The sequence below is a fragment of the Asparagus officinalis genome, chromosome 6 (genome assembly GCF_001876935.1).
Source record: "Asparagus officinalis chromosome 6, Aspof.V1, whole genome shotgun sequence".
Classification (NCBI taxonomy): domain Eukaryota; kingdom Viridiplantae; phylum Streptophyta; class Magnoliopsida; order Asparagales; family Asparagaceae; genus Asparagus; species Asparagus officinalis.
Window position 1 is genome coordinate 71,997,504 of NC_033799.1, and position 23,615 is coordinate 72,021,118.

The window sequence follows — 23,615 nt, forward strand, 5'->3', positions numbered from 1 at the left end:
CCCGACAACCACCCCCTCCTCTCCTACTCCAGTTCGTCGTCGCCTTCGTCGCCCTCAACCCCGCTCACGCCCTCCTCTGCTCCTCCCTCTCGCTGCCCCCTCAGCCATCAGCCTCTCCCGACAACCTCCTCCCACCTCCGATAAGCCCGGACAACGGGGAAAGGCTCCGAACAGCGAGGAGCAAGCCCAAACAACGACCGAGTAGCAAACAGATTTCGGTAGCCTTGTGTCGATTTCGCATGCAATTTTCGGCCGCATGTAATTTTCGACCACCTCCGGTCTCCGTTTTCGTCATCGTATTCTCCGCTGAGTAGTCCTATATGTTTATCACCTTCAATTTGTATCACGTTCTTAACTCACTCTATCTCTCTCGGTATCATCCTAAACATCACTGGATGGCAGGCAGTTCGCAGAAAACTGCAGCTTTGTGTCGACTTCGCACGCGCTTTCCGATTACCTCTGACCTCGGTTTCGTCGATTCCTTCTTCGGTGTGTAGCTCTTTATATTGTCTATCACACGGTATCTCTCTCGCTTGGGCTCATTGTCTACCTCTCGTTCTATTGCTTCGAATATCGCTCATTGTCTACCTTATTGTCTATCACGCACTCTCTCTAGAGTCAGCTGCAGTTCCTTCCCATCCAGGTAAGACAAGTGAATTTTAAGGCAAAGATGCATGTGGCAAATACATTTTGTATTTGGTCTTTTCTGATATGATATTTTAGAGCGTTTGTAGGAGAAACCTTTACTTGGATATGTGTTTCATCTATTGCTCCAACACAATCCTGAGAATATAGGGATTAATTAGTTAAATTCTAAATTTAATAATATAGACAAAGATAAGGCTTTGACGAACTTTGGATTGTTTAAGAATCTTTGAAGGAGTTTGTGATCCATCGGGTTGTACTAAAAATATCCCTTCCAGTTCTATCATAGCTCATTGAATATTATGAAAATGACGACTCACTCTCTCCAGATCGACCAAATATCGATCTCAGCCTATTTATCTAATGTGGAAAGCTCAAATAACTTTAAAATTTATGCATTAACAATAGAAGAAGATATGCATATAAGCGGGCTATTCAAACTGATAAACATTGTCTTTGTACTGTTTTAAGATGACTATTGTAGATATTCTTAATCTTTTTTTTTCTTCATACCTTTTTCATGAAGAAATAGGTTATAATCACTAAATCCATGTGACTTATTTCTTTAGTTTCCAGTTTGGAAAACCGAACAGGAACCTTTTGTTATGAAAGGCTCAATTACCTCAAGTTATTACATGATCTGTTGAGACAGGATAGTTTACATTGTTAGACTAACAAAGAGCCATTTTAGTTTTCTATTGGTTTCGATTGCTTTCTTATAAATACTGTATATATTGGTCTTCACCTATGTTACCTGGGTACTAAGTTGCATAGAAACACGTATGGGTACTGGTATGGGTGCAGGTGCGGGTTCGAGACACAATAAATTTGTAAAATGTAGGGTATGAGGACACGACTGCATATGTATTGACATTAATAATCTTACATGAGATCACTATTATTTTCAATTTGTGTATTATTAGAATTAAAATTCTCATCACATTTTAAGGTTCTTTTATTATGTTGATTATTATAAATTGGAAGCGACTCATTTTTGAACTGGACACTGACACTCTAGACGATCCTTTTAAATCCTAGTATTGACCTTGAATATAGGCTGAAACAAATCCTACCCACTATCTAATGAGTTGCAAAAATGGATATGAAGTATAGGATATATGTCCAAGAAGTGTATGACAAGTGTTTTAAATGAAAACGTATATCATATAATCGTGTACACATCTGAATAAACATATGCATATATCCAAGAAGTGTCCATGAAGTTTGGGTATGAGAATGTGTCGGGTACGGGTATGGCTTCATGATAAAAGTACCCAAGTAACATAGCCTGGGTGTACTTCTGATAGGGTATGCTTACCAAGCACCAAATTCGGTGCTTAGTAGTGAGGTGACAACTTCTTATCCACTCATTCAATTATTCAATCCATGTGCACCCATGTGAATGTGGCCCCCCCTTGAAACAAGTGGATGAGAATGAGCCACATCACTTCGAAGCATTACCAACACCAAATTCGGTGCTTGGTAGTGAGGTGACAACTTTTGATCCACTGATTCAGTTATTCAGCCCATGTGTAGCCATGCGAATGTGGTCCCTCCTTAAACAAATGGATGAGAATGAGCCATCTCACTACGAAGCATTATATATATATATATGTGTGTGTACACACACACATATATATATGTGTGTGTGTGTACACACAGGTAAATGAAAATAATTCTCATTCCCAAATGAGCGTTATATACATACTTTATACCCAGGCATACCTGGACAATACAATCAATCCTCAAGAACACTATAGTATATAGCTCATTACTTGCAAATTCTCAATCCAAAATCTGAAGTGAGGTGAAATATCAAAACTACACGCTCTAACTATTGCATCAACTTTAATATTTCTCACATCCTGATGAGAGACTGCTGCTGCAAAAGAGGCACGAAGCGCTTTCTTTTTGACTGCATTTCCCCTGTTTTGTTTCTGAAACCACTCGAGCTTACTCAACATTATTGGATCTCTCAGTTGTCCCATCCTCACTAGAATTTTCTTCCATATCAGATCAGAGTATGGGCTCAAGAAAACAAGTGCCCAACATCTTCACCAGTTTGGCTACAAAAGACACAAGCACTTGTATGCAAGACACCAAAATGCATCAATCTCTCTTGAGTTAACAACCTCCCCGTTACAGCTAACCACAACAAATACATGTCTTGGAATAGAGAAACCACTCCAAACTGTACTACACCAATTAATCTTTGGTGAGGAACAGAAAATTTCTCTATAAGCACAAGATAAGCTAATGCTTTCATTTCATTGCTAACTCCTTATGCTGCATATCACACGTTTTTCAGTATATTATCTCTCAAGCAGCCAATCTCTTACCCTTAAAAGTCTGCTCCAAAATCAATAATCAACACCTCTAGCTTGAATTCTCTAAATAGAGTGATGCTTTAAATAATGGCTATGGAGCCATTTAATCCACATAATATCTTTCTTGAGATGTATTGCCATAGCAATTTGATCACGGATACAAGATGTCAATTACCAGAATGTACAAGTTCTAATCTACCTTGAGATTTCAACAAACACATTTTATCCCATGAAACCTAGTGAAACTTATGTGTACCTTCCATAGTTACCCAAATGAATCTGCTACAATGACTGTCAATTAACTTGAGAGTCTTCTTTGGTAGCATATATACTCCAGTCCAATATACATGCATACCAAAAAGCACTGATCTCACAAGCTCCACACTCCCTACACAAGAAAGCTTGTATGATCCCCACACCTTTAATTTGGCTTCAATCTTATTCAATAGCCCCTGAAAATTGCCATGAGTTGCCCTGACATTAGACAAAGGAACCCCAAGAAACTTGACAGGCAAACTACCCTCAACAAAATCAACTGCATTCAACGATTGAGCTCTCATGTTTTCATTAACTCCTGCAATATACATGTTGCTTTTGTTCATATTCACTGCTGATAGAGTCATTGTTGTTGCTAAAGCGGAAATTGGAGCGGTTTTCTAGACAGCATATATTTATTCAGACATATACTCATTTATACAATGCATGTTTCATTTAAAACACTCATCACAGATTTCTTGGACATATATTGTACACATTCAGTTTTGTAAATTGTCAGATAAAGTCGAGTTCGTTTACATAAATAGCTCAAAATTATGATTATAACCCATGAGTTTTAGCCCTGTCCTCGTACCCTATCTTTTACAAATTTGTCGTGTCTTGTACCTGCACCCGTACCCATACCGACATTCGCACCCGTACACGTGCAACTAAGGTCTTCACTAGCTACATTATGTTCAGTTGTTCACTGAGGAAACATAGTCTAAAATTTATAGTACAACTACAAATGCTTTCTTAGTTATGAACTCTATAAATATAGAGGCCACAACGTTTGATACAATATTAGTAGGCCCACCAATGATGCTAGAATGTTATAGCAAATATTCTAAGGAATACCCCTTCATGTTAGTTTATCTTGAAGATCAGCCTGTGACGTAAATAATTTTGTCATTTATTCCTGATGCTTCTAATTTGCAAGTGAAGTTCTTAAACAGTAGGTTGATATTCATAATTTGATCGAGGTCATAATTAAGGCTTGCATGGATTTTTAGTAGGCAACAGGGTTTTTAATATCGAATATCGGGGAAATATCGAATGACTATAATTCATATCGAATTGTGGATATTGGAGAAATATTAAGGATATGTGGTAAATACTGGAATGCCATAACAGATAGTTGCATATATAGTATAATCATTATAATGCACTATGGGCCTGTGTGCATAAGGAGACCTTGTGCCCTGCGTTGCGCCTCGCGCCTCGCGCCTCAATAAGGCTGAAGACAAGTATTTTAAATTAACATATATATCCAAGGAGTGTCCGTGAAGTTTGGGTACGAGTGTTCATGAAGTTTGGGTACGGGAATGTGTCGGATTCATGTCGGATACGGGTACAGCTTCGTGATAGAAGTACCCGGGTAACGTGGGCTCTCATGTATCTCAGTAGTGTCATAATAAATACCATTGATCAGATTATTTTTCAAGAAACTGGGGACATCCAAGTGATATGAATAGATTTGTCCATTGATAGATATTTGTTGGAGTCAGTGACATAGAATCATAAATTTCTACTCACACCGTTATGTAGAGATAAATAATGAAGTCAATCCTAAATTAGCTATACATCTTATCGCATTTGTTATGATGTTTTCTTAGATATGAACTATCTTCATATTTATACACTTATATTGTTTGTTTGCATTCTAGATGTAGATTTCATTTTAGTCAAACAAAATTTAAATTAATTGCTCGTGGTTGAGGTTTAATCAGATCATTCAGTGGCTATTGTATGGGAGAAACAAAACCACCAAGTTTTGGGCTGAGGAACAGTGAGATTCCCATTGGTTGATTCATGGGAAACAAGAACACCACAATGGTTGGCCTTCTTTCTATTTACAGAAACACACTGAACTTTGTGTTATGATTATGATACATGTCGGTGATAATTAGCGATAGAAGGCATTTCCACCTAAATGATAGTGTACTCCCTTGAGAATTGAGTTTATCTCAGTGCAGCAATGTCATTGAAAAGAACCAGTATATGTCCAATGGTTACGCATCCACTTGAGCACATCTGTATTCTTGTATAGATATAGATTGACCTATATTCAAAGACATCATACAACTATGCACGAAGTGCTTGTGTTCTGCAGAACTTGCAGTACCATAACTGAAAATATAATTCAATTTATGCACTTTGCATGCCCCCATAGAATTGAACGAGGGGATACCATAAGTCGAAGTAGGCGTACTCTGCCTTTGAAATGCTATAAAAATAGTATGTTAGATGACATTGCAAGCAAACCATCTGATAGTGAGCTGTCCATAAAAATTTATATTGATGTTCCGGGGCAAGTATGTGTCATGTATTCATAATCACAAGGTTAAGCTTTGAGCATCGGGAACTTTCAGTGATCTTCTAAGAATAGGAAGAGGACGATAAACTTGGAAGCTGTACTATAGATAAGTCTTCTTCAAAAATTGTGTTAAGTAAATATAGTACACCCAAACTGCATCTCCCACATGTTTCATGCTTTCAAGCACCTTGAGATAGACTTTGCTTGTATATCCTTGTTATTTTTCTTGTGATTATGCTGAAAGATTTATTTTCCATGCAAACAAAGCTTGTAGAGCTTGTTCATCTTATCATTGAAGATATATTCCACCAAAATTGTAAGCAAATTACTTTACTGCAGCATTGTCTATGGAAGCTGAAAGTTTTTAACCATACACAGGCAATCTTAGCAATGCTATTTTGGTATGCACACATTTTTTATTTCTTTAAACTTAAAAAAAAAACAAAGACAGATAAATCTTATTAAGTATATGCACATTGTTGCATTAGATTCTGCAGTTCTTTAATCTTAGAAGTTTTTGGTTTTTCCAGGTCACCAGCGGTGGTTTCATGGTAGCATTCGCTGGAAGGAAGTATGCAGCAAGATCTCTCCCTGCCTTTGTTGGTAACAGTTCTTACTCCGTCACGAGCTTTACTCTGGTAAGTCGAAGATCTCTTATCTGCAAAAAGAAAACTTGAAATTTCACAAAAACCCCAAACTCTGGGGTATTCGGCCCGAGACATCATTAGACTTCTATAAATTAGAGAAAACCCTCCTAAACATTCAAATTTATAAAAAATCACCCTGGACTATAGGAAATTGTGATAAACGGTGATAGCATGAAGGGCAAATGGTATAAGCTTTATGAACCTACAGTCTTACACCTAATCCAGAAAACTATTCAGTAAATTTAGAAAATACAGAGGGACAAAATTGCCTAAGACATGTGACATGTGAAGCACGTGATACCTTAAACTGAAGACATAAATCATGCTACTTCGAGAGGAGCTCTAGAGATCTTTTCCAAATTATAACGTTCATTAAGATTTTGTGCAAAACACCCAAAGTTTTAAGGGGGCTGTTTGAAATTTATCCTGAAAAGCATCGAAATGATTCCTAATCTCTTCATCGCCTCTTTTTCTGCTCATCCAAGGTACTCGAGTTCCACAAGGGCACTCTTCAAAACTTATACTGGAAGCGAGATGGCTGTGCTACTTGTTCTGGGAAATCGAACTTCGTCTGTCTCAATAAACAGAACTGTGCCATCAAAACCCCCAGCTGTAAAGGCCAGGGCGGATCAGTAGACTGCAGCATTGGAATCCAGACGGCTTTCTCGGGTACAGACAAACATGATGTAGCTCTCAACTCATGGTATGAGGTATCAAACCTGAGGCAGTACTCTCTCTTTGGTTTATATTCAAACCTCAAGGATTCTCTTACTAGCCAGTACAACAAATTCTTCTAATCTAGGCGTTTCCACGTCACCATGTTGTATACACTGTTAACGACCTTACCTGTTTTATGAACGCTTTCACTCATTCCTCTTGCTTTCGTGAGTTGTAAAAATTTGATCAGCACCCGACAGACAAATATTATTCATATTAATTTATTGGTCTTGTTAGTTCTATCTACCAAACACCTGCCTGCAGTTCACTTTCAACTAGAATTATTCATTATGTTCTGCTTTAGCTTGGGGAGTTGTTGGTGAGCTGTTGATTGACCCAGTCATTGACAGATGAGAACGTTGCAATAACAGTCTAGAGGAAGACTAATGTATTCTTATAATATTTTGATGGTGAAATATCATTGATGTGCTCTGATAGTAGGCACGTATATGTATGTGTTGTAAGGTTTTATTCTTTCCTATGTTTGGGAGAGCTGAGTTGCCGTTTGGTTTCCAATTGTCTCTCCTGGGAACCATATAAAAAGTTTCCGATTATTTTCTCTCCTCTCTTTTTTGCATAATTTTCTCTTCGATTTTGGAGCTATTGTAGTAAAGGTGAAGTGAAGAATGACTGAAGACCACTCAAGCTCATGGATATTTGCGCGTATGATGCTTCGAAAGCTGAGTTAGCCTCCGCACATATTATTCTAGCAAAAATAAAGCAGTTGCCTTAGCATGATTGGATTGGTACAAATTAATGGTTAACTTTTTGTTTTAAGGGTTTGCTTTAATGCTGTTCTTGTTGGATGATTTTGTCCAGCCCTCTCCAGTTGAACCCCCCTTTTTTCACTTACTTTAGTAATAATTGCAAATGCATGAGCTTTTTGTTTCAGATCTGATAAGAATCCAATACCTTAGAGCATCTCCAACAGCTTCCCCATCTTCTTGGTATTCTAAAATTTGGAGAATTTTGAGCTTTTTTTTGGTCCAACAGATTCCCCATCTCATTCCCCAAAATGGGGATAGGAGAGAAAAAATAGAGAGCCTTCCCCAAATCTACAGCATTCTGCAAATATTTGGGGAAGCACTTTTTCACGTTCTTCTAGACTCAACCCACAAAAAACAACTCCATCTCCTCATTATAATAATAAATAATTTGGTCAAAATGGGGATTCTTCAAAATAATAAATAATTTATTATTTATTAGTTAAAGATGTAGAATATTTTTATTATTGTAATAAATGCATGATTCTTCAAAATGAGGAAGCTGTTGGAGTTGGAGCAAAAATAATTTGGAGAATATGACATTTGATTCCCCATTTTGGAGAAATTTTTGGGGAAGCTGTTGGAGATGCTCTTAGAAACTTCATGTTAAGATGATCCAATACCTTACTGTTATCCCTCAACCTGTAATCTATAAACCTTCAAATAGGATAGTGTTAAGACAACAAAGATAAATATTAACACAACAGGTACAAGACCTACAAACAGAATTTACAGCTTCACAGTAAGCAAATGAACTTTTTGATACTAACAAAAAAAATTTTAAATTATTATTCAGATGATGATGAGTTGTCAATTGAAATTAGTGAATACGATTACCCTTCGTCATTAATACAATGCAACATGGAGAATCTTCATATGATAATGAACTACCATCTATAATTTTTTGCTAAAGGAGGTAGATGCTTGATTGAGTGCTACTACAGGTTCCCGCTGTATTCTAAGCACTCTACTGCGTGGTTTCATCTCAATTCCTTTAAGATTGATGCTTAATTTGCTACATCTCACATATATGAGGGTCATCGAGAGCGGCAAAGTTATCCATGTGAATATTGATACCTAAGTTTTTCTTTTTTTTTTGATTGCTAGGTTGGATTTATGTCCTCCTATTAAAGCATCTAATGGAGTAGAGTTAATTCTTTCCTCCATACGGAGTACCATAACAGGAGCATTAATACCGAACTAGAATTGTCTAGTAATTTTGACTTGTACAAGCCCATGATGAAGATATTTCATATCTTTATATTTTTCCTTTAATTTATTTATTTTTCTTTGATTTAGGAGTGGAATGCTTTTAAAGTTACCTTCTCATTTAAAAGATGAAGATATTTATCTTTTAAATGTTTCCATTGACACGATAAAAAATATAGTAATATTTATTGAGGAATTTGGTATTAAAAATATCCATTTTCATATTAAAATCGTTTTATGAGGTTTAGGAATGGTTGGCTTTAGCCTTTCTATATCCTCATATGAATCTGAGAATCTTTCTCCCTGCAGGTCATGCATTTAACTGTTAGGATCTTCATATATTTTATATCTTGATATATTATCCTCATCCTTTTCATCATGTAACTATTAGGATCTTCATAATCCTCTTCACTTTCTATTGTAATATAAGTTTTGAGAATCTCTTTGGATTTGGTTTATCTCTATAAGCTCCAATCCATATTTGCATTTGTCTTCATCTATAATTATTTTATTTGTAATTTTCTCTTTAGGATATTTATTTGCATGGTGGCTAACTTCTTGACATATAAACATTTGCTTTTTTTTTTTTTGAAATTCGGGTTTAATAGTGTATTTAGATTTTCTTTCTTGAGATTTTCCATTTTGTGAATTTTTTCGTTGAGAAAATTTTCTCTTTCTAAATTTACATGGCTTTTAAAATTCCCTTTTATAGTATTTTCCCCCTTCGGTTGTTTACAACCATACTCTAAAGTGTATCCTTATATTTTGTCATAACAGGATTGCCCAACCTTACTATCTTTAAGTCGCAGTTTGCTTATAGGCCTTTGATAGCTAGCAATATTGTTCTAGTTCTCTTAATGTAAAGAGTTGGATAGCTCACTAGATCTATCACTTTTTCAGAATTTTCTTTAGGTTTGCATCTTCTAAAAGTGAACAATATTTATTATCTGGAACCTTATTTATCTCGTCACTTTGCCCAGCAATTCGGCAATGATCAGATGTACATCGGTAGCCCTAACTCAAAATTGAGACATGAGGGGAGTTTGGTTAATGGTGCCAGTGCATGTCATCACTTCATATCAGCATCGTAGTTTCGTTTACTCTTTCGAGGCAAATGTCTCACATCATCACCTCATATCTAGATTTCAATTGGTATAGCATGGTGAGAGTGCCGGACCTAAACTATGGGAAGTCAGCAGAGATAGTTGCTACAAGGAATTGAAGGACTACTAATGGGCAAGTCAGCAGAGTGTTCATAGACGCACACTGGGTGGGCATGAAGAAGGAGGCCACCAATTCGTGGCTGACTTGATTGATGCCTTCTACCATCGTAGGAGCTAGGCGGTGTCTCACGATTGAGGTCAAGAGGACCTCCTTTGAACAAAGGACTTGCTTCGCATCTTAGACGGTTGCTTGAGCAGCTTTGAGGTCGCATCCTACTCTGAAGTAGTGATCGCTACACTTGGGGACATTCAAGATGAGTTTGTAGCTTATGCGGTAGTATATCATGATCTAACTTTGGTTATAATGTTTATTAATGAAACATTTGTGTTTGTTGTGGCATAACAGTTGTTTGTTTATTGTTTCTTACAATATTTGATCAGATATTTCATCGGATTCAAACTTTTTACAACAAAAAACCCCCGGGTCAGACAAAAGAAAAAAAAAAAAAAAAAAACATCCCTTTAATTCACAAATTTGACAAAATACCTAACACCTAAAGGGTTCCTGTAGCACAGACGATCATGGGTAGTGCTTATTCAAGTGTTGGCTAATGATCGGGAACAATTGTAAATTTTCCTTCTCATCGACGAGACAATAGGCGTTGTTCGAATAGACTAACTCTACTATGATGATCCTTATCCTTTCTCATTGAATTTCCTTCATGAACTATGCTTTGGGAATAATGATTCTTTGCACGGTCAGGATCCTATCTCCCTTCTGGAATAGCCTTTTCTTGACATTTTTATTGGATGCTCTGGAAAGTTATGCTTGGTAAAGCTCAATGTGTTGCTGAGCGGCCAGGCACTTTTCATCTAAGGCTTCCAATTCTTGAAGGCGGAGGTCAACATTATCCTCGAAAGTCATTTACATCATCAAGGCAGTGTGAGGTGATGTAATTTAGAGTTCTAATGGGACAACGGCCTCACATCCATAGACCAAAGAGAATAGAGTGTTTCCCACTAGGTTTAGTATTGTGGTACGGTAGGCCCACAGACATTCACCAAACTTTTCATTCCAATAACGCTTGTTCTCCGTGAAAAACTTCTTCATTATTTGATGATGATCTTGTTGAAAGCTTCAACCAATCTCTTAGCTATGGAATTGTATGGTCTAGAGGCCACACCTTCGATTAGGAATCTGATGCAAAATTATCCATATGCATGACTAATGAAATGAGGACCATTGTTATGGACCATCCATTTTGTTACGCCAAAATGGTGTATGACATGGTGTCCGAGGAAATTGACCATGTTCTTAGTCTTGATCTCCTTCATTGGCACTACTTTAGACCATTTTTGAGAAGTCAGTTATGGCTAAGATGAGATGAACTAATATTCTCTGGTAAATAGTAGGCTGATTGGACCAATAATATACATTCCTCATGTCTCAAATGGCCATGAGTACACGATTAGATGTGGATATTCTAGGGCTTGATGGATGAAGTTGGCATGATGTCGATAAACAGGGCATCGCTTTGTGTGTTCCACCACGTCAGTGACCATCGTTGGCTTGTCGACTCATCTCCTCTTGACCTTTTGGGCTTTGTGAAATTCCTTTAAGCTTCAAGAAGAGGTCTTTTGGGATTCTTTAATCTTTTATTCAATAATTCTTTATTTCCTGCAAATTCATAAAATACACAATATTAGCATGTATACTTATGCGATAAAATAGATAATAAGAGTGCAACAGTGCAATAAAATATAGTGTTTAGTGATTGCAGGTAGACTGTTAACTTCCAACCGTTAAGAGGAGAACACGGATGCTTCGTCCTCACGTAGCTCTGAAAACTAGTGATCGATTCCGAGCTCTTCACCACTTTTCGGGCGGGCTATCTTCTTTTCCTTCGCACTAACCGCTCACAGATTTTGATTCCAGATGGTGTAAGGGTGGCCTTGGTTTATTCATTCATTTTAGCCCTCTGACGAGCCCTTCTTGTCACACATCATGAAGTTACAACATGCTATTTTTCATCTTAAAGCACAGAAGGGATTGTTCGTGACAACTGTTTGTTAATGCCCCAAAATTAGTGGACTAAGTGGTTAGTTGTTAGTGCCTTAGTGGCAGTTTAATCTCCTAAAATAAAGTAGCATCTTAGGACTACTTAGAAGTTAGAAGTCAGAGTATTTAGTTAATATTTGGTGGAGTAAACCGTGGCCCATGATTATCCACTAAGTACTAGCATTTCCTATTTTTCAGTTTAAGTTTGTTATTGTAAAGCCTATATAATGGCTAGTTTATTGTTGAGTTAAATATATCAAAAAATCATTCTCTGCAAATATTGCTTAACTTTACAACAAATTTGGTATGAGAGCATTAGAGAAAGAAGACACGTGCAGCTCTTTTTCTCTAAGTTAGGTTGGGTCCTCAAATAACAAAAATTAAAAAAAGAGAGAAAAGGGAACATCCAAGGAGCACTGGATGACTCAATTTTCCCAAGAATTTCAGCAGCTAGTTCTTCCAAAGAGGCATGAGAAATTCTCAAAAAGGAGTATCATGGTGATAGTAAGGTAATTTCTGTTAAATTGCAAACCTTACGTGGGAATTTCGAAGAACTAGGTATGCATAGCAAAGAATCTGTGCAAAGTTATTTGTCTAGAGTGTCTGAAATTGTGAATCAAATGAAATCATATGGTGAAAATATTACTGATTTAACTGTAGTCAGTAAAGTGTCTGAAATTGTGAATCAAATGAAATCATATGGTGAAAATATTACTGATTTAACTGTAGTCAGTAAAGTATTGCGGAGTTTAACAAAAGATTTTAATCACGTTGTTGCTGCCATTGAGGAATCAAAAAACATGTCAACCTATTCCTTTGATGAATTAATGGGTTCCCTGCTAGCTAATGAAGATAGATTCAAGAGAAACGAGGAAAATGTGGAAGAGAAGGCTTTTCAGGTGAGAGGGGATCCCTCGAACAAATGGAGGTCCGATAACAATGGAGGTCGCGAAAGTGGAAGAGGTGGCTTTCGTGGTCGAGGTCGTGGCCGTGGAAGAGGAGGACGTGGTCAATTTTCTGGAGGTAAAGTTGCTGGAGGTAAATTTGCTGGAGAATGCCACTATTGCAAGAAGTACGGGCATAAGGAGGTTGAATGTTGGTCTAAACAACGACATGAGCAGAAGCATGCCAATTTCACAGAGAAGGTTGAAGAAGAAAGTAAGTTGTTTATGGCACATTCCTCTATTGGTGATGTTTTAGATGATGTCTGGTTTATAGACAGTGGGTGCTCAAATCATATGACGGGCACAAAGTCTTTGTTTCAAGATCTTGACGAGGATAAGAAAAGTGAGGTTCGACTTGGTGATGACAAGCAGATTCGGGTTGAAGGAAAGGGTACAATTGCCATCAAAACAACTCAGGGTAACGTAAAGCTTCTTACTGATGTGCAATACGTTCCTAGTCTAGCTCATAATTTGTTAAGTGTTGGTCAACTTATGAGTTCTGGATATTTTGTTGTGTTTGATGATATGAATTGTGTTATTCAAGATAAGAAAAGTGGACAGTCCATAGTTAATGTTCACATGTCTCAAAACAGAATGTTTTCTTTAGCAGTGTCAAATGTTACAGGATGTGCATTAGTTGCTAAGGGTAATAATGAAGCAAAATTGTGGCATTTACGCTATGGTCATCTTCATATCAATGGGCTAAAATTGTTGTGTCAGAAGCATATGGCTATTGGATTGCCAAAGATTAGTGCCATTGATTTTTGTGAAAGTTGTGTGCTTGGCAAACAAAGTAAAAAATCTTTTCCGAGTGGTAAGTCCTGGAGAGCTTCTGATGTGCTCGAGTTAGTGCATGCTGATTTGTGTGGTCCGATGAAAACAGAATCTCTAGGAGGGAGTAAATATTTTTTGCCCTTTACAGATGATTACAGTCGTGTAAGTTGGGTTTATTTCTTAAAACTCAAATCTGAATCCTTTGAGTGTTTCAAGAAATTTAAGGCCTTGGTGGAAAAAGAGAGCGGCTGCTATATTAAGTGTCTACGAACTGATCATGGTGGAGAATTTTTGCTTGATGAGTTTTCTGATTTCTGTGATGAGAATGGCATTCGTAGAGAACTCACAGCACCATACTCGCCAGAGCAGAATGGTGTGGCAGAGAGAAAGAATCGCACTGTAGTCGAAATGACAAGATGCATGTTGAAAGAGAAGAAGCTTCCAAATCAGTTCTGGGGAGAAGCGGTAGCAACAACCGTATATCTTCTCAATATCTCTCCAACAAAGACAGTCCTCAATCAGACCCCTTATGAAGCGTGGAAAGGCAGAGCACCTCGGGTAAGCCACTTAAAAGTTTTTGGATGTTTAGCATATGCATTAGTCAACATTCGCTCTAAGCTTGATGAAAAGTCTGTTAAGTGTATTTTTATTGGCTACTGTGCACAATCCAAGGCATATCGCTTGTATAATCCGTTAAGTGGTAAAGTGTTTGTCAGTAGAAATGTTGAGTTTAATGAAGGAGAAAGCTGGGATTGGAGTCTGGTTCATGAAGGGGCAGAAACATCAACATTAACTGGAGCTTCAGAAGACTTTGATCTCCCACCTGGTGAGATAGCAACACATGCAAGTCCCGAGCCAAGCTTCGTCTCTTCATCCACAACCTCAAGCAGCAGTTCGGGTCCTTCCTCACCAAGCAACAATGGTTCCTATGGAAACCAAAGTCCTCATTCTGGATCATCATCAAACTCACTGTCCGGGTCACCTCCAAGAAAAACAAGATCCCTGAGAGAAATATATGATACATGTAACTTTGCTTTGTATGTGTCAGATCCTGTTTCTTATGCAGATGCTGCAGGAGAGCAAGTGTGGGAGAATGCAATGAAGGAAGAAATAAATTGCATCGAGAAGAACCTTACATGGGAGCTGGTCGATCTTCCTCAAAACAAGAGTCCAATCGGGCTTAAATGGGTATTCAGAACCAAATACCATGCTGATGGCAGTATAGACAGGCACAAAGCTCGTCTAGTTGTTAAAGGGTATGCTCAACAACAAGGAATCGACTTTGAAGAGACGTTTTCTCCAGTAGCTCGCTTTGAGACGGTGAGAACGTTCTTGGCTCTTGCTGCTCAATTACATTGGCCTGTGTAGCAGTTCGATGTGAAGTCTGCGTTCCTAAATGGGGATCTAGAAGAGGAAGTATATGTCACACAACCTGAAGGGTTCGCTGTGAGAGGTGAAGAAGACAAAGTTTATCGGCTAAGGAAGGCTTTGTATGGCTTGAAGCAGGCACCGAGGGCATGATATAGCAAGATTGATTCATACTTTTTGGAGAATGGGTTCGAAAGAAGCAAAAACGAGCCTACTCTTTATGTGAAGAAACGAGGTAAAACTGACTTATTGTTAGTTTGTCTTTATGTCGATGATATGATATATATGGGTTCTTGTGAATCACTTGTTGCTGAATTTAAGTCCTCTATGATGAAAACTTTTGAAATGTCGGATTTGGGGTTGTTGCATTATTTTCTTGGGATTGAAGTAAATCAATGTGCTAAAGGGATTTTCATTTCTCAACGAAAATATGCAAATGACCTGCTCAAAAGGTTCAATATGGAAAACTGCAGTATAGCTCCAACTCCAATGAATCCAAATGAGTCCCTCATAGCAAATGATGGTACGGGCTTGGAAAATGCACTGTATTTTAGAAGTATGGTTGGCGGATTGAATTACTTGTCTCATACAAGACCGGATATAACATATTCTGTCAGTGTTATTTCCAGGTTCATGCATAATCCAACTATGCATAATCTCGGAGCAGCGAAAAGGATTATCAGATATGTGGCAGGAACTCTTGGTTACGAAATTTGGTACTCACAAGTATCAAACTGCAGGCTGGTTGGCTATACAGATAGTGACTGGGCAGGAGATCTCGATAGCAGAAAAAAGCACATCTGGTTGTGTTTTCAGTTTGGGTTCCGGTGCTATTACGTGGAGCTCGAAGAAGCAAGAAACGATGGCTCTGTCATCATCAGAGGCTGAGTATGTTGCAACAACTGCAGCAGCATGTCAAGCAATATGGTTAAGGAAGTTATTTGCAGACTTCCAACAAGAGCAACTTGGTTCAACTGAGATTTATTGTGACAACAAAGCAGCAATTGCTATGGCGAAGAATCCGGCATTCCATAGCAGAACAAAGCATATTGATATACGTTGTCATTTCATTCGAGATCTTGTTGCAAAAGAGTTAATTGTACTGAAGCATTGTGGAACTAAGGAACAAGTAGCTGATGTTCTGACAAAGTCCTTGTCTGTTGGCAAGCATGGGTACTTCAGGTCCAAAATGGGAGTGACTGATTTTGAGGGCAAGGGAGTGTGTTTGTTAATGCCCCAAAATTAGTCGACTAAGTGGTTAGTTGTTAGTGCCTTAGTGGTAGTTTAATCTCCTAAAATAAAGTAGCATCTTAGGACTACTTAGAAGTTAGAAGTCAGAGTATTTAGTTAATATTTGGTGGAGTAAATCATGGCCCATGATTATCCACTAAGTACTAGCATTTCCTATTTTTCAGTTTAAGTTTGTTATTGTAAAGCCTATATAATGGCCAGTTTATTGTTGAGTTAAACATATCAAAAATCATTCTCTGCAAATATTGCTTAACTTTACAACAACAACCACACATCTCCATAATACTTGAAAATTTCTATTGCATCGGTTTTGAAGGCAACCCGAGAAGAACTTGCCTTCAGCTTACTTGACATTCCATGGAGACTAGTAATGTGTTCGGGCCGAGTTGGGTATCTGTGCATTCTTCGGAATCTGCGGGTACCAACTTTGGCTTTGAGCACTGGGTTGGCTAGTGTGTGGTTCCGTCATGTTCAAAGGTCAAGCTCTCAACACTTCAAGGTGACTTCCACTTAGCCTTCGATAGAGACTTGGTTTTATAAGCAACAATAGGGTCCTTGAGTGTAGCTCAGCATGAGCACTCTGTCAGTGCCTTGGAGCTCCTTAGTGCTCACTTGGGGGTCCCCTGAGTAAGTAAGACTCATAAACGACATAGCCAATCTCAATGGGTGACGGTTTTAACCAACATTCTGGCTGCTATGTTATTCATGTTGAATTGTGCGAGGAGTTCGTCTATGTGCAGTTGGGTTCACACCCATGCGTTAACAATGCTGCCAATCTATGACATCCATTACTTTGCAGGATTTTCATTAAATACATCGCGAGCGCGAGATCTCAAGGGTCCTGTTCGTCATTATAGTCGTCGTCTCTCCAGCCATCTCACATTAAAAGCGGCATGTCTTCCCATCCTCATGTAGTGGGCGAGAAGTCCCCGATCATCATCGTTACTTCCGTCCAATCAATACACTGTATTGCGACCATCTAGCTCAGCGTGAGCAATTTAAACAATATGTTGGGTTCAGTAGTGCATTGCCTCGTGACTATGAGCCTCAACTTACATGCATCATTAATTTGTTAGGTTAGTTTAGTATGACCAACTAGATCTGGCGATTTATCTTCAGGTATAATTCATCTCGAACGGTCTATATTTTTTGAATGCCTATAGTGGGCCTTTTACCTATTGTACTAAGGTTTGTATTTATATTATATTTGAAAGATTATAGGTTTCAGGTTGGAGGACATCAATAAAACTCTTTGTTTTCATCATTATATTTAGCTGATTTGACCAGTGCCACATACGAGTAGAAATTTCAGTGATGTGGGTTTAATTTTTGGTTTAATTTTTATTTCTTCAATGTATTTTTAAAGATTTACAATATTTGCCTTGATATCTCTATTGGATATATGATATCTATTACCAACTTTATCATTGGTGCTAAGTCTTAGTTAGATGGTGACTCTATAGAGTCTTTAGAAAGATGAATAAGTGCATGTAACTCCTAAGTTCAGCACTAATCCCACATGTTTCTCATATAAATCAAGACATGATTGTATCTAACCTTTCTCCTTGCTCTATCTCTTCTTATATGTCTTAATTCTTAATAAACTTTTTTATATTTTATTTGTTAATCAAGTGTTTGACCCTTTTCTTTCTAGCTAATCGCATACTATCTGACCGCAACTTTTTCTTCATACTAAGGAATCAAAGCCAACAACCTATAAGGGTTACCGACATCCTAACATGCGGCTTTAGAAAGAGAAAGCACAACCTAGTTTTGTTTTCTACCTCTAGGAGTAGCTAGATTAACAAAAAAATATAGATTATAACAGCAAGAAATAAAATAAATAATGAAAATAAAGATTGGAGAAAGAAAATTACTCCGTAATTAAATAAAAACATACAGAGATAGTATTATAGTGCAGGACTCTATGTTGGGAATTAGAGAGGAGATGAGGAGATAATTGTTTTTTCTCTATTATTCATCAACTAAATGTGCCTTTATATAGGCTTACAAAACAACTTAATCACCATAAAAATCTAAACTAATTTCAGATTTATTAGCCACTACTCCACTAACAAAATAACAACTAAAGACTAAGTCAACTTTGAATCATTCTTCAACACTCCCCCTTGATTCAAAGTTTCTTGTCATTCCTTTTGAATCTTCATAGAGCACTTCTCTCCATAATCTTGTAAAGCACTTCTCTTCACTTTGTGATACACTTCTCATCTCAATCTTGTTGACGTACATAATCACCAATATTTCTTAAAGAAGCACTTCTCTCAATCTCTCCATGGCGCACATCTCACCATGATTCCTAGAATAAAATTTATTTTTTAAGAGGTATAACGTCACTCGCTAAAGCAGCACAAGCTGGCAGCTTTCTTATAGATTTGAGCAAACCCGTAAGTGGACCTGGAACGACATTGCTGACATAAAGAGAACCTCGCTCATCAATGATTATGTTGGTATTATGCAAGTCTCCTTCATGAACCCAGTGGTAAGGCTTTCCCCTCTTGAAAATATAGTGCACCTTCGAAGTGTGAATCTCACTCTTGCTGCCTTTGGAGTCGACTTTGATGGTGTTGAGGTGAGCTTGGGAATTTGCACCCAAAATGCTTCTGCATCTCTCGGCGACGGTTAAAGCCGCTGCCTTGCTCTTCATCATCGCCTCCGGCATTGATTTTAGGGCTAGGGTTTTTATCCCCCCTCTCCTCGTTTTTGAAGAGGACATCACTCTATATATTTTTTTAAATCCTCACAAACCCAAGAAACTTGGAGCTCTGATACCATGTTGGGAATTAGAGAGGAGATGAGGAGATAATTGTTTTTTCTCTATTATTCATCAACTAAATGTGCCTTTATATAGGCTTACAAAACAACTTAATCCCATAAAAATCTAAACTAATTAGCAACAACTCCACTAACAAAATAACAACCTAATAACAAATTTGAATCAGTTATTCAACATTCCCCCTTGATTCAAAATTTCTTGTCATTCCTCTTGAATCTTCATAGAGCACTTCTCTCCACTTTGTGATGCACTTCTCATCTCAATCTTGTTGACGTACATAATCACCAATATTTCTTAAAGAAGCACTTCTCTCAATCTCTCCATGGCGCACATCTCACCATGATTCCTAGAATAAAATTTATTTTTTAAGAGGTATAACGTCACTCGCTAAAGCAGCACAAGCTGGCAGCTTTCTTATAGATTTGAGCAAACCCGTAAGTGGACCTGGAACGACATTGCTGACAGAAAGAGAACCTCGCTCATCAATGATTATGTTGGTATTATGCAAGTCTCCTTCATGAACCCAGAGGTAAGGCTTTCCCCTCTTGAAAATATAGTGCACCTTCGAAGTGTGAATCTCACTCTTGCTGCCTTTGGAGTCGACTTTGATGGTGTTGAGGTGAGCTTGGGAATTTGCACCCAAAATGCTTCTGCATCTCTCGGCGACGGTTAAAGCCGCTGCCTTGCTCTTCATCATCGCCTCCGGCATTGATTTTAGGGCTAGGGTTTTTATCCCCCCTCTCCTCGTTTTTGAAGAGGACATCACTCTATATATTTTTTTAAATCCTCACAAACCCAAGAAACTATAGTGCAGGACTCTATGTTGGGAATTAGAGAGGAGATGAGGAGATAATTGTTTTTTCTCTATTATTCATCAACTAAATGTGCCTTTATATAGGCTTACAAAACAACTTAATCACCATAAAAATCTAAACTAATTTCAGATTTATTAGCCACTACTCCACTAACAAAATAACAACTAAAGACTAAGTCAACTTTGAATCATTCTTCAACACTCCCCCTTGATTCAAAGTTTCTTGTCATTCCTTTTGAATCTTCATAGAGCACTTCTCTCCATAATCTTGTAAAGCACTTCTCTTCACTTTGTGATACACTTCTCATCTCAATCTTGTTGACGTACATAATCACCAATATTTCTTAAAGAAGCACTTCTCTCAATCTCTCCATGGCGCACATCTCACCATGATTCCTAGAATAAAATTTATTTTTTAAGAGGTATAACGTCACTCGCTAAAGCAGCACAAGCTGGCAGCTTTCTTATAGATTTGAGCAAACCCGTAAGTGGACCTGGAACGACATTGCTGACAGAAAGAGAACCTCGCTCATCAATGATTATGTTGGTATTATGCAAGTCTCCTTCATGAACCCAGAGGTAAGGCTTTCCCCTCTTGAAAATATAGTGCACCTTCGAAGTGTGAATCTCACTCTTGCTGCCTTTGGAGTCGACTTTGATGGTGTTGAGGTGAGCTTGGGAATTTGCACCCAAAATGCTTCTGCATCTCTCGGCGACGGTTAAAGCCGCTGCCTTGCTCTTCATCATCGCCTCCGGCATTGATTTTAGGGCTAGGGTTTTTATCCCCCCTCTCCTCGTTTTTGAAGAGGACATCACTCTATATATTTTTTTAAATCCTCACAAACCCAAGAAACTTGGAGCTCTGATACCATGTTGGGAATTAGAGAGGAGATGAGGAGATAATTGTTTTTTCTCTATTATTCATCAACTAAATGTGCCTTTATATAGGCTTACAAAACAACTTAATCACCATAAAAATCTAAACTAATTTCAGATTTATTAGCCACTACTCCACTAACAAAATAACAACTAAAGACTAAGTCAACTTTGAATCATTCTTCAACACTCCCCCTTGATTCAAAGTTTCTTGTCATTCCTTTTGAATCTTCATAGAGCACTTCTCTCCATAATCTTGTAAAGCACTTCTCTTCACTTTGTGATATACACTTCTCATCTTAATCTTGTTGACGTACATAATCACCAATATTTCTTAAAGAAGCACTTCTCTCAATCTCTCCATGGCGCACATCTCACCATGATTCCTAGAATAAAATTTATTTTTTAAGAGGTATAACGTCACTCGCTAAAGCAGCACAAGCTGGCAGCTTTCTTATAGATTTGAGCAAACCCGTAAGTGGACCTGGAACGACATTGCTGACAGAAAGAGAACCTCGCTCATCAATGATTATGTTGGTATTATGCAAGTCTCCTTCATGAACCCAGAGGTAAGGCTTTCCCCTCTTGAAAATATAGTGCACCTTCGAAGTGTGAATCTCACTCTTGCTGCCTTTGGAGTCGACTTTGATGGTGTTGAAGTGAGCTTGGGAATTTGCACCCAAAATGCTTCTGCATCTCTTGGCGACGGTTAAAGTCGTTACCTTGCTCTTCATCATCGCCTCCGACATTGATTTTAGGGCTAGGGTTTTTATCCCCCCTCTCCTCGTTTTTGAAGAGGACATCACTCTATATATTTTTTTAAATCCTCACAAACCCAAGAAATTTGGAGCTCTGATACCATGTTGGGAATTAGAGAGGAGATGAGGAGATAATTATTTTTTCTCTATTATTCATCAACTAAATGTGCCTTTATATAGGCTTACAAAACAACTTAATCACCATAAAAATCTAAACTAATTTCAGATTTATTAGCCACTACTCCACTAACAAAATAACAACTAAAGACTAAGTCAACTTTGAATCATTCTTCAACACTCCCCCTTGATTCAAAGTTTCTTGTCATTCCTTTTGAATCTTCATAGAGCACTTCTCTCCATAATCTTGAAAAGCACTTCTCTTCACTTTGTGATACACTTCTCATCTTAATCTTGTTGACGTACATAATCACCAATATTTCTTAAAGAAGCACTTCTCTCAATCTCTCCATGGCGCACATCTCACCATGATTCCTAGAATAAAATTTATTTTTTAAGAGGTATAACGTCACTCGCTAAAGCAGCACAAGCTGGCAGCTTTCTTATAGATTTGAGCAAACCCGTAAGTGGACCTGGAACGACATTGCTGACAGAAAGAGAACCTCGCTCATCAATGATTATGTTGGTATTATGCAAGTCTCCTTCATGAACCCAGAGGTAAGGCTTTCCCCTCTTGAAAATATAGTGCACCTTCGAAGTGTGAATCTCACTCTTGCTGCCTTTGGAGTCGACTTTGATGGTGTTGAGGTGAGCTTGGGAATTTGCACCCAAAATGCTTCTGCATCTCTCGGCGACGGTTAAAGCCGCTGCCTTGCTCCTGATCATTGCCTCCGGCATTGATTTTAGGGCTAGGGTTTTTGTCCCCCCTCTCCTCGTTTTTGAAGAGGACATCACTCTATATATTTTTTTAAATCCTCACAAACCCAAGAAACTTGGAGCTCTGATACCATGTTGGGAATTAGAGAGGAGATGAGGAGATAATTGTTTTTTCTCTATTATTCATCAACTAAATGTGCCTTTATATAGGCTTACAAAACAACTTAATCACCATAAAAATCTAAACTATTTTCAGATTTATTAGCCACTACTCCACTAACAAAATAATAACTAAAGACTAAGTCAACTTTGAATCATTCTTCAACACTCTAGACTTGACAAGGCCCTGATACCAAACTTTTTACAAACTAACAAACCAAAAAGAACTCACACTTCTTTTGATTTTACAACTCTCTTCTAAAATTTATGCCCTTCATAAAAGATTCTAGACCCTTTATATAGATTTCTTCCTGAGTTCAGACATTTGGACTTATTAGAGCATCTCCAACAGCTTCCCCAAAATTTTCTCCAAAATGGAGAAACAAAAGTCATATTCTCCAAATTATTTTTGCTCCAACTCCAACAGCTTCCCCATTTTGAAAAATCGTATTTATTACAATAATAAAGCTCTCCCCAAAAATTTGGAGAATGCTGCAGATTTGGGGAAGGCTCCCTATTTTTTCTCCTCCTTCCCTATTTTGGGGAATGGGATGGGGAATCTGTTGGACAAAAAAAAAAAGCTCTATATTCTTCAAATTTGAGTATTTCAAGAAGATGGGGAAGCTGTTGGAGATGCTCTTACACAATATATTTTCTAAAAGTAGCAGAGAACACCTTTCAAGCTTGTTAAAGATTTGAGAGTGATAAAGGATAGATGTCTTCACCCTTTCTCAATGCTCTATGTCGCCGCTATTTATGTCGCCAAAGTTGAGAGAGTTTTTGAGCCCACCTTTCTTCTAGTCAGTTTTCGAAGAAGTCTCTTAGTCAAAAGATCTTCGTAGTGAGGTGGGATCCCTTGTGCTTATCATAATTTCATATTAATCCTGGGCTCTTTAGGTACATGGATCTAAAACCATATTTTCCTCGAATTCTTCACGCA

The 23,615-nt window shown here is 37.9% G+C and overlaps 6 protein-coding genes across 6 annotated transcripts in view; 1 reads left to right on the forward strand and 5 right to left on the reverse strand.

Moving 5' to 3' along the window:
* The window catches only part of LOC109846307, a 13,857-nt gene extending 6,698 nt beyond the window's left edge, over positions 1 to 7,159 (forward strand). The window contains exons 3-4 of the mRNA XM_020415533.1: positions 6,075 to 6,182; positions 6,677 to 7,159. Of these exons, the coding sequence (XP_020271122.1) occupies positions 6,075 to 6,182; positions 6,677 to 6,988 (420 nt within the window). The 3' untranslated portion in view covers positions 6,989 to 7,159. The remainder of the gene's footprint in view (positions 1 to 6,074; positions 6,183 to 6,676) is intronic.
* LOC109846308 lies at positions 18,770 to 19,120 on the reverse strand. The gene has a single exon (XM_020415534.1). The coding sequence runs from the start codon at positions 19,118 to 19,120 to the stop codon at positions 18,770 to 18,772; it is 351 nt and encodes a 116-aa protein (XP_020271123.1).
* LOC109846309 lies at positions 19,593 to 19,943 on the reverse strand. Its single transcript, XM_020415535.1, has one exon. The coding sequence runs from the start codon at positions 19,941 to 19,943 to the stop codon at positions 19,593 to 19,595; it is 351 nt and encodes a 116-aa protein (XP_020271124.1).
* On the reverse strand, positions 20,457 to 20,807 carry LOC109846311. Its single transcript, XM_020415536.1, has one exon. It carries the CDS (start codon positions 20,805 to 20,807, stop codon positions 20,457 to 20,459), a length of 351 nt encoding a protein of 116 aa, XP_020271125.1.
* On the reverse strand, positions 21,323 to 21,673 carry LOC109846312. Its single transcript, XM_020415537.1, has one exon. The coding sequence runs from the start codon at positions 21,671 to 21,673 to the stop codon at positions 21,323 to 21,325; it is 351 nt and encodes a 116-aa protein (XP_020271126.1).
* Positions 22,187 to 22,537, reverse strand: LOC109846313. Its single transcript, XM_020415538.1, has one exon. The coding sequence runs from the start codon at positions 22,535 to 22,537 to the stop codon at positions 22,187 to 22,189; it is 351 nt and encodes a 116-aa protein (XP_020271127.1).